Source organism: Schistocerca piceifrons, chromosome 3 (assembly GCF_021461385.2).
Source record: "Schistocerca piceifrons isolate TAMUIC-IGC-003096 chromosome 3, iqSchPice1.1, whole genome shotgun sequence".
NCBI lineage: Eukaryota > Metazoa > Arthropoda > Insecta > Orthoptera > Acrididae > Schistocerca > Schistocerca piceifrons.
This window is the reverse complement of record NC_060140.1, coordinates 604,964,250-604,980,240: the sequence shown is the minus strand read 5'-3', so window position 1 is coordinate 604,980,240 and position 15,991 is coordinate 604,964,250. Positions and strand designations below refer to the sequence as shown.

At 44.3% G+C, this 15,991-nt stretch overlaps 1 protein-coding gene across 2 annotated transcripts in view; it reads right to left on the bottom strand.

The window, feature by feature from the left end:
• LOC124789739 (allantoinase) overlaps window positions 1-15,991 on the bottom strand; it is a 253,013-nt gene that overhangs the window by 106,204 nt on the left and 130,818 nt on the right. For both annotated transcript variants that reach the window (XM_047257193.1, XM_047257192.1), the window contains exon 4: window positions 344-458. In XM_047257193.1, coding sequence (XP_047113149.1) covers window positions 344-458 — 115 coding nt within the window. The remainder of the gene's footprint in view (window positions 1-343; window positions 459-15,991) is intronic.

Genomic DNA, 15,991 nt, shown 5'->3' with positions numbered 1-15,991 from the left:
TGGTAACTGGACAGGGTGGTGGGTCGTCCTCCTGCACGTCAACTGCAGCTTGATGACAGGCGAAAGTAGCAAATAGTGGGTGGTGGATATGTCGTGATTTCAGAAATTGCATTTGGAGCAAAAAAAAAAAAAAAAAAAGATCGGTGGTTAATGGTGAGATCTTTAGTGACGGTCGAAAACCAGAGTGCGACTAGGACAGTGGAGGAAATTGGCCATTTCTTTTGCTATTTATGGGAAAGTGGAAATTTGGTTAACCAAATGGTTTTCGAAGCCCGCGCTTCCAAATGAGAGTCCTCTGCACCTCGTCGCTCTAGTGTCGGGACAGCATGGAAGCAGTACTTGCCTTGTTGTCGGGTACAACGCCTCCCCACAGAGCGACGTCGACGTGCAGCTTGCCTCCAGATGCTTCCAGTTTCGCCTGCAGGTTGTCCTTGGTCGTCGTCGGCGGCCTCGAATTCCTGACAACACAGACGTCTTCTCACTTGGGTGCTACACAGTATCGAAACGCCTTTGCCAAACTACAACTGGAAACGAATATCTCATCCAATGGCTGCAGCAGTGATCATCTCACGTTTATTGATTTCAGCTTAGTGCATTATTTTGAGTTTTGTTCGGTCTGGGGTGCACAGTAGCTTGTTCACTAGCGTCAAAGAAGAGTAAATGAAAGATAATAAAAATTTATATTTAAGGAAATTTGAAAATAACAATAATCATCAAAACGAAAGACTAATATCAACGGAATTGTAAATTAGTGCAGTCCAAAGTCCTACCGCATACAGTATAGTGAAAGGTCATTACGCTAGAAACATTCACAACAAATAAATAACGTACGTACCCGAACGATGCAGATAACATTTTGAAGGTTGTTTAGAAATACTTTCTGAATCTTTTGGTGCAATGGACCCGTGGTCTCCGGCGGTCCGTTATAGAATGCAACTGTCATTTATTGGGTTTGACATACAAATTAAATTGTAATTATGATTTACTGGGATTGTTACAGAGTTTGCCTGTGATTTTATGAAATACGTTCACAACAATGAGGAGGTCTGTACTGTGTAAACACAAAAACGTAGACCACAGAATAGAGAATAATGCAGTAACCCCCACATGAAACACGTACATTTCTGTCATCATGCGTTCAGTGTCTTCTGTCAGTATTCAATGAAGTACATTACAATGAACAACCCAAGACGTGCATATCGGCGAATTCTTCATCAGTAAACCTGCTATGTATGATTGTTAACGTACAACTACGGCTGCCCGTGAAATAAACCCGACACAAAACCAAGCGGTACTGAATAAAAGCTTGATGGCGAAGAATGAAGTTGGCATTACTTCACTCAACAGCGAGTACCGCGAATGAATGGATCGAGTTTGTTTCTAAATAAGACACTCACCTCATACCGTCGACATTTACGTTACTGTGAGATTTTCATTGCAGTACGTATGCAAAGATAAATGGCCGTAATAAATCAAAGGAAATCCAACGAGTCATCAGTGAGCATGGATCAATTCTATTGAAATATTTAGATGAACAACCTCCGAAGTTTTGAGGGTGGAGATTGAGGTCACCCTGTAGAATTGCTGAGAAAGATACGAAAATTGTAGACTGAGCACATAAAACGAAATTATTTAATGATTTGCTATGTAACGTCTCAGTTTCATTTTAATGCACCCAGCGTAGGAAGTATATTTTCATTACAGTATATTTTTAGTACGTCGTCCTCTGCAATTTTTAGCAAGGCAGCGATTTGCCTTCTTTTCTCAGCGGATACGCAGACAGTATCAGGGAACAGTTGTCGATCATTAACAAATAAGCTAGCAGTCTTTTGTGAAATATGTGATTTACGCGTTTAGCCGCTGTTTTATGAAAGCATAGTTTAATGTAACATTATTGTGGCATATGAAGTATTAGCCACGATGAGAATGTAGAGAGTACTTGTTGAAAGTTAACATCAGCGGTGCTCAAAAATAATTTAAGAACAAGGTACGAGATTCTCTCTTTCGTAATTTGACAATAACTACTAATCCCTTAGATATTTACGTTCGCAGAGCTAGCTGCCGAACAGTGATGGAAGAACACGCACAAAATAATTGTTCTCATGTCTCGTATATGGTGACCAAAAAAGATAAATATTAATTATTACTAATTTACGACGTTCAAACTTTATAAAAATGTTTTATCAAAGTATGAGAGCTGTAAGTTGCACATTCAATGCTATCGCTCAAAATGCAGTATTTCGTTGGCATATAAGGCGAACACAGACAGATAGTGTACTGATGTTCATACGCACTCACTCACTGGAGGAGGAGCCTAAGTGGCCAATACCTTAGTAGGAGATGAAGAGTACTAATTCCGCCTCAGAGGCAGAGCTTCCCCGTTGTCGTGTTGTGTTGTCTCGAATTCTTAAATGGTCTATGCCCAAAAGAATGAGGCATCTTTCCATAGATTATGTGGGTGAAGTGGACGGTCTGGTTTGCTGTGTCGTGTTGTTTGGCTTAAGTGATCGCAACTTATTGTGCCTGACTTCTAATCACTTACTCCCCAGCGCCTAAACAACAAAGTCAATGTGTACAAGAGTGCAGCATACCACACCACATTAAGTGTTCTTGCGTGTCGTAGTAAATTCATTGCTTCGAATTCCCACATGGTCTGTTACCAAAAGAATGAGGCATTTTTCCATAGATTATGAAGGTGAAGAGGATGGTTTGATTTGCTGTGTCTGTGGTTTTGGGCACTGTATGGCTTGGTGTGGAGAGGGGACAGTTGGGGAAATGAAAAATTTCACGTTGCAGGTGTGTCCTTTCTTACGCAACTAGCTTTTGGCTTGGTGGCTGTAACCTGTGGCCAAGTGATCACCACATTCTGATGCAAGAAGCTTTAGAGAGGCAGCGTTGTCATGACGGAAGCCTCCGCCCTGGCGCTTAGGCAAGTATGGTTCCCACTCTAGCTCCGCTACCTGCTGCTTCGTAAATTTCGAATATGATCAACACAGCCTAGTACAGGGACGGGATTGTCATAGTGGTGACATGGACTACGCCACGTCCATGTCTTGCTCTGCGCCGCTTTCGGGGCCTACGTGATTAGGAATGATGGCCTGTCAAGACGATGCAGGCCCGCACCGGCTATGCAACGTCTGTCATCGTCTGCAGCCATTTCCGAGAGGTACTTCTCGGCAACCTTTGACCTGATGAGAGTCATCCAGCCGTACCTGCTAGACGCTGCTCCTAGGCCTGATGCTGTCTGGAAGTGGGGGATTGGGGGGGGGGGGGTGCCTTCCAGCTGGGCCCATCAGCTGGCTGACTTCCGGACGCTTTGACGGGTATTCATGGTTCGCGCCTGCGGCTGTCTCTTGCCGACCGCCACCTGCCCTGCGTGCTCACATTCTGTTAGCACAGGCTTGCGACCGCGGGCAGCTGTCGCTACATGCTATGCCGTGGTCTTTGGTTGGCCTCTGCTCTCGGGAGCTTCCTGCACTAAGTCGTGCAGTCGCGCCAAATGTCTTGACCAGCTTCCAATGGACGTTGCTGTCGCTGCGTCCTTGTCGCCTGCCCGTACTTCACGCGGCGCGCCGGCCGCGGTGGTCTCGCGGTTCTAGGCGCGCAGTCCGGAACCGTGCGACTGCTACGGTCGCAGGTTCGAATCCTGCCTCGGGCATGGATGTGTGTGATGTCCTTAGGTTAGTTAGGTTTAAGTAGTTCTAAGTTATAGGGGACTGATGACCACAGCTGTTAAGTCCCATAGTGCTCAGAGCCATTTGAACCATTTTCGTCATGCGGCGCTGTACTCTGCTGAAGTGTGGACAACGCAATATCACCGCTGTCGCCTGCCTTGCCGGGCAGCTCTCGGATCTGAGCTAAGCACACCACTGTCTGGGGCTAGCTGTGCTGTCGACTGCTTAACACAGCAAGACATCGCTTCAACTGCTATTTTGCTTGTGACTAGTGAGAGGTCTATAGTTCTCTCAGCGTTCCTATGAGTTTACGGAGGTCATCCCCCTTCCACTAAGTATCTGCTTCCCCGCCAATCATCTTGCATCATCGTCACGGCCTGCAAGAAGGTCATTATAAACTCAGCCCATCCTTACCCCGTTGTGCCTCATTGTCTCTAGTATCCCCAAGAAACCGCTTGTCTGTGCGTCATAGACACACACTTATACGTGGAAGATTACGATGGTAAAATGTACACGCTACATAAAGAACATAACCTGTTTAATCTAGTCCAAAAATGAGAGACCACACAAAAATGGGAAGGTGTCCCCTTGAGTAACCTTGTTCGAGGACCCATACCTATAGAAACAGACTGTTTTGCCTAAATGTTTAACAAACTGCCCGTAAACGATGCGCTGTTGTGTTTCTGGGCCGTCATTTTCCCTGCTGTATTAACGACTCTATTCAGGCTACACCTCACACTTGAAGATGGAAATTCATTCTATACCCGTCAATAGCAACGTTTTATGCAAGTAGACAACATCGTGTTTCGGCTGTGTCTCCGTACTGAATATACATAAGACATTTTACATTGAATTTATTGCACAACTTACTGTACAAAAGAACCGTGATCATTAATGTGTTTCATCACCATTGCCATTCCATAAAGTAACTCTGAAAATACGTAACAATCGCAGTAATGGTCTGCCGGGAACACATCGACCGTGTTAATTAATATTCGGATAAAACAGCTACAAGTCACTCACAATTTGATTTTAATATCGATGTGATTCGTCAGACATGAGTACCAGATATTCACTGCCATGGTGCCAACTTGCTACGATTTTAACGTACAGCTCAGTATCACCGTCAGACACAAACCATCCAGCGCAAGAGATGTGACTGAAAGAAAATGCTATTAACACCATTACTTGAAATCTCGCAAAAGCACTCATTAAAGATACTTTATTTTAATCACTCTCATGATATTAGCTTTTCACTTACTATAAAAGTGTTCAGTTGACCAATCTTGACACTTGCATTTTTTTTAAGTGTGTCTGTTAGGCATTAGCCAAGGTCGCAGATTTTACGATAAACAGATAGTGAGGGGGTATATGAGATGGAAGAGGTAATGTAAGAAAAGAGAGACATGAGTAAGACGGCCGAGAAAATTCTTATTTGAAAATGATGACGAACAAGAAAGTAAAGAGAACGTCGTGTGCGGACAGGTTAAGTTGAGAATTTATAATATCAGAAGCCATGGGATGTTTGATGTTAAGTCAAGCTTGCTTATTGTAGACAGAATAATAACATGGAAAATCTAATCACCTTCATGAGGTTCAAATAGCTAAGATAGAGCAAAACTAAATAACTACCTGCAACTGGAAGACAATCGCAAATGTTCGAGTTGTATTACTTCATTGTAAAAGGTGGATGTTCAGTTAAACTATAACGTCATAAAATACCTATTTCTCACAAATTTGTTGAAACTGTGTAATGTGTTTTTGGCTAAATTAATGAGAAGCACGAGTAGTTAGAAAGGTGCTGCGAAGCATTGCATTAACAGCCGCAGGCTGACAGCCCCAACTGTGACGACACGTGGTTCAGAATAACATACACTTAAGGGGATTGCGAGATGAGGCTAGCCTCGCTCAGCGGAAAATTGCATCAAGCAGCGATAATGACCATAGGAGGTAGGTCGATGTCACCACACCAGCGGAAGTATCTTGTTATAGGTGATGTGACTGGGGGCCAAGTTTTAGAGAAAGAACTGCGCCTTGGAGCTATATAAATATGTCTGGATTTTGAGGCAGAAGGCGTTCTATCGTCTCCGGGGTCCAGTAGCACCACCGCGATGTCAACGGCCACGCGGGGCAGCGGGACGACTGGTCGTCGCCAGCAGGAGCCACAGGTCTGAGACCGCTCTGCGCCTGTCGCTGCCAGCTAGTAGCTCCCCATGTGACTGGGTACCACAGCCCTGCCAACCTGCCGTCTGTTCCTGCTGCCACCAGCACTAACTTCCTTGTGGAACTTTGTTCCTCAGCCCCAGCCACCCTCCGATTCCGGCCAGAGGGCAGCAAGTCGAAGCTGAAGCACAGCCATATCTACGCACGGCGATGGTAAAGGAGTCGCCAGGACTACACTCCGCTGAGGGAAGTAGGACGCCCCTGACGCCATGGCTGTATGTTCCAGTGGCTGCTGGCCTGCCAACGGCCTTCCGTCAGTACTGCTTGGTGATTACACAGCGTTCAGGATGGAAGCCGCTGAGCTGCTGCCCATGCATCAGCGTTGGGCAGGGACAACCATGAGGTGAGTTTGCCTCACTGAGCCGTGACACGTCGTATATTGGAGTCAAATGAGACATTCTTTACTGTCAATAGTATTTCCACTGGGGCTACTGGCCTGTAACCACCACTCACTCACTCTCTTGAATGCAACTGCACTCATCACAAGATAAGCCATTTTCTAGGGATAGTTTTGGAGCCCTTGTTGTTCATATTGTGCATTAATGACTTGGAATATGATGTTCTGTTTGAAAAAAAAGGCTGCATGGATATCAAATCATGGTTTGATAGTATTTCAGAGTGATTAAAACATTGGATAGCATTATAAAATTTTGAGTGATCTTAAATTGTGTACTTCACAAAACGCAGAAAAGTGGACTCCTAAAAAATGGTTCAGATGGCTCTGAGCACTGTGGGACCTAACTTCTGAGGTCATCAGTCCCCTAGAGCTTAGAACTACTTAAACGTAACTAACCTAAGGACATCACACACATCCATGCCCAAGGCAGGATTCGAACCTGCGACCGTAGCGGTCGCGCGGTTCCAAACTGAAGCGCCTAGAACCGCTCGGCCACTCCGGCCGGCATGGAGTCCTACAACTACAAAATCAGTGAGTCACAACAGGAATCAGTCGACTCATTTATTTGGATTTTTGGAATTTTAACAATTTGTAAAGATTTGAACAGGAGTGCTCACATAAGCTTAATCGTAGTTAAGGCAGAAAGCAGTCTTCGATTCATTGACGAGGTACTGGGGAAACGCGGTCAGTCTGCAAAGGAGACTGCTTACAAATCATTTGTGCTTCATCCTAGAATATTGACGAAGTGTATGAGACGCACATCAAACAGGACAAACAGGGGATGCTGAACGTACAAAGAGAAGTCACAGGTTTATTTGCCTCACGAGACAGCAGTGGCGGCTCCTAGCTGAAAAGTTAGATGATGAGCTAGCAGGAAAGAAAAATATACCTATATTTACGCAAACCTATTTTAATAATTGAACTTACCTATTTCTTGTACACCGAATTAGTCCTTCGTTCCTTTAAGGCTGTAATCTTGTCGGTGATATCTTAATAGCATGCGTGTGAAACTTCGCTAGAAGTTCTTTCTAGATTAAAATTTCACCAAAGAAGAAATCTCTTCTGAAATTGCGTTCTTCAGGTATGTTCTTTACGCTTCAGGCAAGTTTACAAGTATCCGTAAAAAGCTTCTTATCCTTATTAAGCATTTCTAGCTCCTTTCCGGTTGAAATCTTTCTATAGTTCTCATGGGCATAAAGAGTAGAGGGTTCGTTTCTTAAGTTTTGGTCTTGGAGAATACAGACCCAAAGAAATTTTTCAAGTTTTAAAGTGCACTAGAAGCGAAACATGTATTGTGATGTATTTGTGGTGTCGGTAAGGTATACAAACTGATTTTTTTCAAAAATCACGAAATCACTCACCCATTCCCGAAAAAAAAGACCGTGACCCAAGGCTCGATACATTTTGACATATTCGTCCTAGAAAAGGAACTGTATACTTGTGACAGTGTTGGCCTTTTGAAAAATAATTAAAAATACTATTCGTTCTTCTTGTTTCTTTAGCATATCACAAGTAGTCCTTACTTCCGATATGCAGTAGATAACGTCCGGGAACCTTTTCTGCAAAATATTAAACAGTGTATCTGTCAAATAAAGTATGTCATGAAAAACTGCTGCCAGCAATGTAAAATCAGAATTTTTCATGTCGTTCAGGAAACCTCTGGCAAGCTGAGTGGAATTACTATCAGACACTTCATAACAACCTATGGTTTCGAAAACCACTTTCTGCTTTTCCCGTGTTCTACAATTATATGCAGTAGTTTCGAGCTAGAGGTCCAGCAGAGGTAGCGAGGAATAAAATTTACATCTACCTCACCGCGTGCCCCCTCCGCAGAAAAACTCAAGCGGATGACGCCACGATTCCTTATAGTAACCTTACAGTTATGCTCGGCCTGCGGCTCCGCCCACGAAATTGAGCTGCGAGAAAAACAGGTGAGCTGCGAGAAAGGCGGGCTACTTACCTTCTCCTGGCTAGAATAGCGCTCCTGTTTTTGCAAGAGAGTTCCGCACAGTACAAAACAGAGAAATACGTTTGGAGTGAAAACCTGCAGTCACGGTAAGATAAATAAACTTGTTTGAACTGTGACCAGATAAAAATATTAGTGAGGTGCCACTTCACCTAAAATGCCCGAAGAGCACCCTCCACGAGACAGCGTCAAGGAAATATTGGAAAATGAGAACTGGCAGATACGTAAAGCTAGACGCCACATTTCACACGAAAGCCTTCTTACAGATCTTCAAGAACCAGTATTAAGTGAAGACTCTAGAGATATTTTTCGTCATTGTTTATACGGACCGTGAAGACAAAATTAGATTAGTTACAACACGCAGAGAGGCATTTAAGAAGTCATTTTGCCCAAACTCCTCATGTGATTGACTCGGGAAGAAGCCAAAAATGTGGCCGTGACTGTCGTACTAGGTAGGCTCTACATGGACTTCACAGTCGTTTGCTGAGTGCGGTTGTAGTCATAGACGCAGGTAACAGCGAGGATCTTTACCAGACAACAATGATGTTGCACCCAGCGTGTTCGCACGTCCCTGTTAATACACAGCGCATTTGCTGTCGCAAAACGTGCGGGCCACAGCTGCAATTAACGCATCAATCAGTTGACCACTAGTGACGCAAGTAAGCCAACTTCGCTGGTAGTTGAGTTGGAAAACGCAGACTGCTATGTGTAAAGTTCACCTCAGTGAAGCTGTGAGTTAAGCCGCTTAAACTAGAGAACTCAAAGTAACTGCAAACATAAGCTGCCACCGCCATGTCTAGCGCACTAACTGCATTTGTCCTTCTGTGCTTACGAGGTCTGTTAGGGAGAAATTCTAAGTGCAAATTAAACCTTGTATTCCTTGGATATTTAACTGTAATGAAGCACCTCCACTGCAGATGTATTTAGACCATGAATTAAATGAAGACAAATTTGTTGATTCCATTTGTATTTTCTGTGGTGAACTGATAGCAGTTTAGCATATTTCACAGCCTGGTTACCGATGGGAGAGGAGCACTAATGCCTCTTTCCAAACGTTCATTTCAGTGTTCGAATCACCTTTTACACTGAAGTGAAAAAACCATGGTATAGAGACATGCAGATGTACAGATTCAGGTAGTATCACGTGCACAAGTTATAAAAGGACAGTGCATTGACGGAGCTGTGATTTGTAGTCAAGTGATTCATGTGAAAAGGTTTCCGACGTGATTATGGTCGCATGACGGGAATTAATAGATTCTGAACGTGGAATGTTAGTTGGAGCTAGTAGCATGGGACATGACATTTCTGAAATCATACGATAATTCAATGTTTTTAGATCCACAGTGCCAAAAGTGCGCCAAGAATATCAAATTTCAGACATTACCCCTCACCACGGACAACACAATGGCCGAGGCCTTGACTGAACGACCGAGAACAGCGGCCTTTGCGTAGAGTTGTCAGTGCTAACAGACAAGCACCACTGCGTGAAATAACAGAAGAAATCATTGTGAGACGTACGGCGAACATATCCGTTAGAAGAGTGCGACGAAATTTGGCGTGAATGGACTATGGCAGCAGACGATCGACGCGAGTGTCTTTGCTGCAGCGCCTCTCCTAGACTAATGACCATATCGGTTGGACCCTAGACGACTGGAAAACCGTGGCCAGGTCAGATGAGTCCCGATTTCGGTTAATACGAGCTGATGGTAGGATTTGAGTGTGGTGGAGACCCGACGAAGTCATGTAATCAAGTTGTCAACAAGGCACTGAGCAAGCTGGTGGAGGCTTCGTAATGGCGTGGACTGTGTTTACATGGAGTGGAGTCTGTCCTTTGGTCCAGCTGAACAGATCACTGACTGGAAATGGTTATGTTCGGCTACTTGGAGACCATCTGCAACAATTCGTGGGTTTCATGTTTCCGAACAACAATGGAATTTTTATGGATGACAATGTGCCATGGCACCGAGCCATAATTATTCACGATTGGTTTGAAGAAAACTCTGAACAGTTCGAGCGAATGATTTGGCCACTCAGATCGTCCTACAAGAATCGCTTAGAACATTTATGTTACATAATCCTGCACCTGCTACACTTTCGCAATTATGGACGGCTATAAAGGCAGGATGGCTCAATATTTCTGCAGTGGACTTCCAACGACTTGTTGATTCTGTGCCACGTCAAGTTGCTGCAAAAGGAGATACGACACAATATTAAGAGGCATCTCATGGTTTTTGTCACCCAAGTGTAAATTCGTAATCTTTGACGCCTGCTAGCGCTGTCGTGAAATAGCGTTTTATATTGCTGACATCGGCATGACGTTTACTTTGAATTCCCTTTACATCCGATGGAACAGGGAGAGGTCCGAGGGAGCTAAATCTAGCTAACAGTGCTCATGTGTCAAGGGGCCGTCTTTGCGAAGACGAAAACTGGCGAACACAGAGTGGAGCGTGAACGAGAGCGTTATCATGATGCTGGAAACCTCTCAGGAATTCGATAATTGTACACATTTTGTGCCAAACGTCTTTGAACCCATTTCATAACCTTCAAATAGAATTTCTGGTTTATCGTCTGTTTTTGATGGAGGAGTCCTGAGGGTATGATCCCTTTTATGTCAAAAGAACAAATCGTCATGGTCTTCACATTCGATTTCTCCTGACGAACATTCTTTGGAGGAAATGAACCAGGTGATTTCCACTGAATCGACTGCTATTTATTATCTGGATCGTACCCATAGGGTTCTGGATCATCGTCTACGAGGATTTTGTTGAAAAAATTATGTTCATCTTTGAATGCATTTTTCATCTCACCGTAGGCTCGATCGCGATATCACTTCGATCTCCGGTGAGGAGTCTGGATAAAAACTTTGCTGCTGCTCTTCACGGTCCCAAATCAACATTCAAAATGAGCTGAATTGTCTTCTAGGACAGTCTGAATTGTGTTGTAGGACAGTTCTTCGATTTTCGTGCACTGATCTTCACTGATGAGATTGCGGACTTTGCCAATGTATTCCTCGGTTCGAGCAGTTGAAGGACGACTGGAAAGGGGCTGCTCTTCAGTGGCTACTTCCCTCTTTTTAAACAGAAAACCATTCATATGCAAGAGTTTACCAATAGCGCGTTCGTTGTATACTGTTTGCACCACCACAACTGTTTCCACTGCGTTCAGGCAGAGTAAAAACAGCAAACTTCAGAGCCACACCTTGTTCATGACTGTCAGCCCTTTCTTCTTGTGGTGAGGGCACTACAGACACACACAAAGTTCTGTCGCGGAAAATACGCTCGTCGTTGAAAGATGACTCCACTTGGCACACTAACTCAAGAGAGGTCCTAAACACCTTACTAGCGGCGCAACCTAGTATAGGTACACGATGCGCAGCATTACGACTCCTAATAACTCTTGGTTCGCCTTCCTCTAATTATAGAATTTCAGTCATCGTAGATGAGATAATGGTGATCTAGCTGGTGATTTGTTCGGGCTAGGTTTTACGATCGCGCGGGGCTCGTAGCGTCTCTGAACTATGGGATCACTATGCAGCAATAAGTACTCATATTTGTGTACACATATTTTTCCTTCCATACCATATGTCAAGATAAAGTTTCATAATATTTTATTTCACTTAGTTGCTCACACACATATTTTACGCGCTCCGAGTTCTGAACCACTGTCTGTCTGACTAACACAAGGAACCTGAGTCAAGACATTAAAATTAACTATCACAATTGAGTTTTATTATTTATCACAAATACCTCTCACAATTTCTCTCCGACTGTGCATCTGACGCACAACATTGTATGGAAGTGAATCATGGGCTGTGATAAAAGAAGTGAATCGAAACATTTGAGACGCGGTGTTAATCGAAGTGTGTTGAAAACTGCATGAACTAATTGGATAAGGAATGAGGAGGATCCTGTAGAATGGGCGAGGAAAAAAATATATGAGAGACACTGACAGGAAGAATTAACAAGATGAGAAGACAAGCATTAAAAGATCAAAGAGGGAACTGCAGAGGTAAAATGGTTCAAATGGCTCTGAGCACTATGGGACTTAACATCTATACGTCATCAGTCCCCTAGAACTTAGAACTACTTAAACCTAACTAACCTAAGGACATCACACAACACCCAGTCATCACGAGGCAGAGAAAATCCCTGACCCCGCCGGGAATCGAACCCGGGAACCCGGGTGCAGAGGTAAAAGCTGTAAAGAATGGTATAGACTGGAATATATTCGACAAATAATTGAGAATGCTGGGTGTAAGTGTGTTCTGAGATGAAAAGTTTGACACAGAAGAGGAAGTCATGGGGTTCCGCATCAGAGAAGCCAGGAAAATGATAACTAAAAAAGAGGGATGTCCATTAGCCAGCTTTTGAGCATTCAGGTAAAAGGCATTTACAGCAATTTTACATTAAGTGCCAAAAGCAGCTGACAGATGAGAGCTTGGTGACATTACGGCCATTTAAAAATATCCATTATTTTCCCATGTGGAAAACATAGCACTTAGTTTTACGTGGCTCAACTAACAGGGTACAAACTAACAGTTTTTATTCAAATTATCCATTTTTAATCGCATTTGCTATGCTCAGCGTCCAGATTGAACAGCGCAAATTTGCTGGTAACTTAGTTTCTATTGAGTTTGTTCTAAGCTTGTGCTGTACATGAGCACGGCAGTAAGGAAGAGAAAATCCGCTAAAACGAGCGGATTGGGTTTTAACGTACCGTGGACAACAGGGTCTTTGGAGACGTAGCACAGGTTTGGATTGGAGAACGATGACAACGGAAATGGGCCTTATCCTTTCCCAAGGGACCATTCCGATTGTCTTAAGTTATTTAGGGAAGCCACGGAAAAATTAAGTCTGGCTGGGCCGAAGGGGGCTTGAATCCTGTATCTTAACTACTGTCACACCTCCTACTGTGCAACCTCGCTCGATAGGACAGTGCTTAGCGCAACTCAAAAGATATGGTTGACTGACCTGTAGAAAATAGTTTGTCTCGTCGCAGTGAGTAGCTTGCGCTTGCTCATTGTCATACGTTGATGTCTCTCACACAAATATGCAAAGTTTATTATAATGTGGTTGAACTTTTAATTTTGTTGCCGAGAGAATAAAATGAAATACTGCAAGAATAAAAAATCTTACAACGTGTAAATTAAGCTAATGAGTCGATTTCTCAGTGCGGAAACTTACAATGAATTAACACAATATTTCGTACTGTTTACGCTCTGATGAACATTTGTGGCGTATCCGGACACGGCACGAGTAGGCCGTTGCCTCACGTAGTGACCCAAGAATTCAACTGTCCACTTGTTTCCGCCTAACACGTTCAAGTTGCAGGGATGCTGTGCAGTTGTGCTACAAAGTTGGTCAAAAACATCTTCAGATACGGCTTCGAGTCCCGACTGGCACAAAATTTAAGTTTTTATGCCTGTTAACAGAGAATGAAATTTATAGCCTTCCATCATTACATAACAGAGACGAAACGAAATTGTATATGCAATAGGTGGTATAAGTGAGAACAGTGGAAGCCAGCATGCTCAGCTTCTGGGGGAATTCCTTTTATAACCTGCAAAAGAAAAAAAAAGTCGCTCTACATTTAGTCGACTGTACTCGGATCTTCCAAAGGGATCATACACAGCAGCGTACTGAATTATTTTAAACTTTGTGTGAGGCAGATATCAAAAGCAAAGGCAAGTGCTCACCTAACCCAACGACTAACATCTGCAGATACACACATCAGAAAAAGGTTTCCATCACCTCGGTTCCGAGAGTTCCGGAACCTGTACAGAAAATTGGAGTAGTAATCAACATAAACATCATTTTCGCTCTTTTATTGCTCATGAAAACCACACATTGCATGTTGTGCCACCGTACAGCGAGATCTTCAATGGTGGTGGTCCAGATTGCTGTACGCACCGGTACCTCTAATAACCAGTAGCACGTCCTCTTGCATTGATGCATGCCTGTATTTGTCGTGGAATACTGTCTACAAGTTCATCAAGGCACTGTTGTTCCAGATTGTCCCAGTGCTCGACGGCCATTCGGCGTAGATCCCTCAGAGAGGTTGGTGGGCCACATCGTCCATAAACAGCGCTTTTCGATCTACCCCAGACATGTTCGATAGCGTTCATGTCTGGAGAACATGCTGGCCACCCTAGTCGAGCGATGTCGTTAGCCTGAAGGAAGTCATTCACAAGATGTGCACGATGGGGGCGCGAATTGTCGTCCATGACGACGAATGCCTCGCCAATATGCTGCCGATATGGTTGCACTATCGGTCGGAGGATGGCATTAACGTATCGTACAGCCATTACGGCGCCTTCCATAACCACCAGTGGCGTACGTCGGCCTCACATAATGCACCCCAAAATAGCAGGGAACTTCCACCTTGCTGCACTCGCTGGACTGTGTGTCTAAGGCGTTTAGCCTGACTGGGTTGCCTCCGGACACGTCTACGACGATTGTCTGGTTGTAGGCATATACGACACGTTCACAGAGAACGTGGTGCCAATCCTGAGCGGTCCATTAGCATGTTGTTGGGTCCATCTGTACCGCGCTGCATGGTGTCGTTATTGCAAATATGGACCTCACCATGGACGTCGGGAGTGAAGTTGCGCATCATGCAGGATACTGTGCACAGTTTGAGTCGTAATACGACGTCCTGTGGCTGCACGAAAAGCATTATTCAACATGGTGGCGTTGCTATCAGGGTTCCTCCGAGGCATAATCCGTAGGTAGCGGTTATCCACTGCAGTAGTAGCCCTGGACGGCCTGTGCGAAGCATATCCTCGACAGTTCCTGTCTCTCTGTATCTCCTCAATGTTCGAACAACATCGCTTTGGTTCACTCCGAGACGCCTGGACATTCCCCTTGTTGAGAGCCCATCCTGGCACAAAGTAACAATGCGGACGCGTTAGAACCGTGGTATTGACCGTCTAGGCATGGTTGAACTACAGACAAAACGAACCGTGTACCTGGTGGGAGGACTGGAACTGATCGGCTCTTCAGCGCGGTGTGCTCTGATACGAAACTTCCTGGCAGAGTAAAACTGTATTCAGTGTTGAGCCGTGGACTCAGTTTTTAATTACAGGGGGCAGATAACCCTCTGACCGAACACACTGAGCTACCGTGCCGGCAAGTTTATGCCACAGTCAGGACTCGAACCCACGTCTCCTTGCCTACTAGGCAGGAATGTTGACTATTAAACCGCCACAGCACTATGTCCATCTGAGTTACCCAAGCACGACTCAGGAACCGTCCTCACACCCTGGGCAAGTTCGCAAGAGAGCTTTTGTGAAGTTTTGAAGGTAGGAGACGAGTTGCTTGCGGAATTGGAGCTGTGTGGAGGGGTCGTGAGTAGTGCTTGGGTAGCTCAAATGGTAGAACACTTGTCCGCGAAAAGTAAAGGTCCCGCGTTGGAGTCTCGGCCCGACACACAGTTTTAATCTGCCAGGAAGTGTCATGACGGTTGGTGAGTATGGCTTTCTAGCACCATAGTAGAGTCCTCAAAGAAACCCACGCTTTTTCGTAATCCCAATTCATCAAAGTGAAAAGAATTAACAGGTACTGTGACTGTGTTTAAAAATGCGCAAGAAGTGTATGTCTGAAACTCTCGTAACAGGCTTTCCAGCTTCCGAGAAACATTTTTTGCAAATGTATTGTAGATGTGAGGATTTAAAAAATGCGGTGCACTATAGTGGTCCTCAACGAATGTATTTTCCACACCTAGTCATATTAG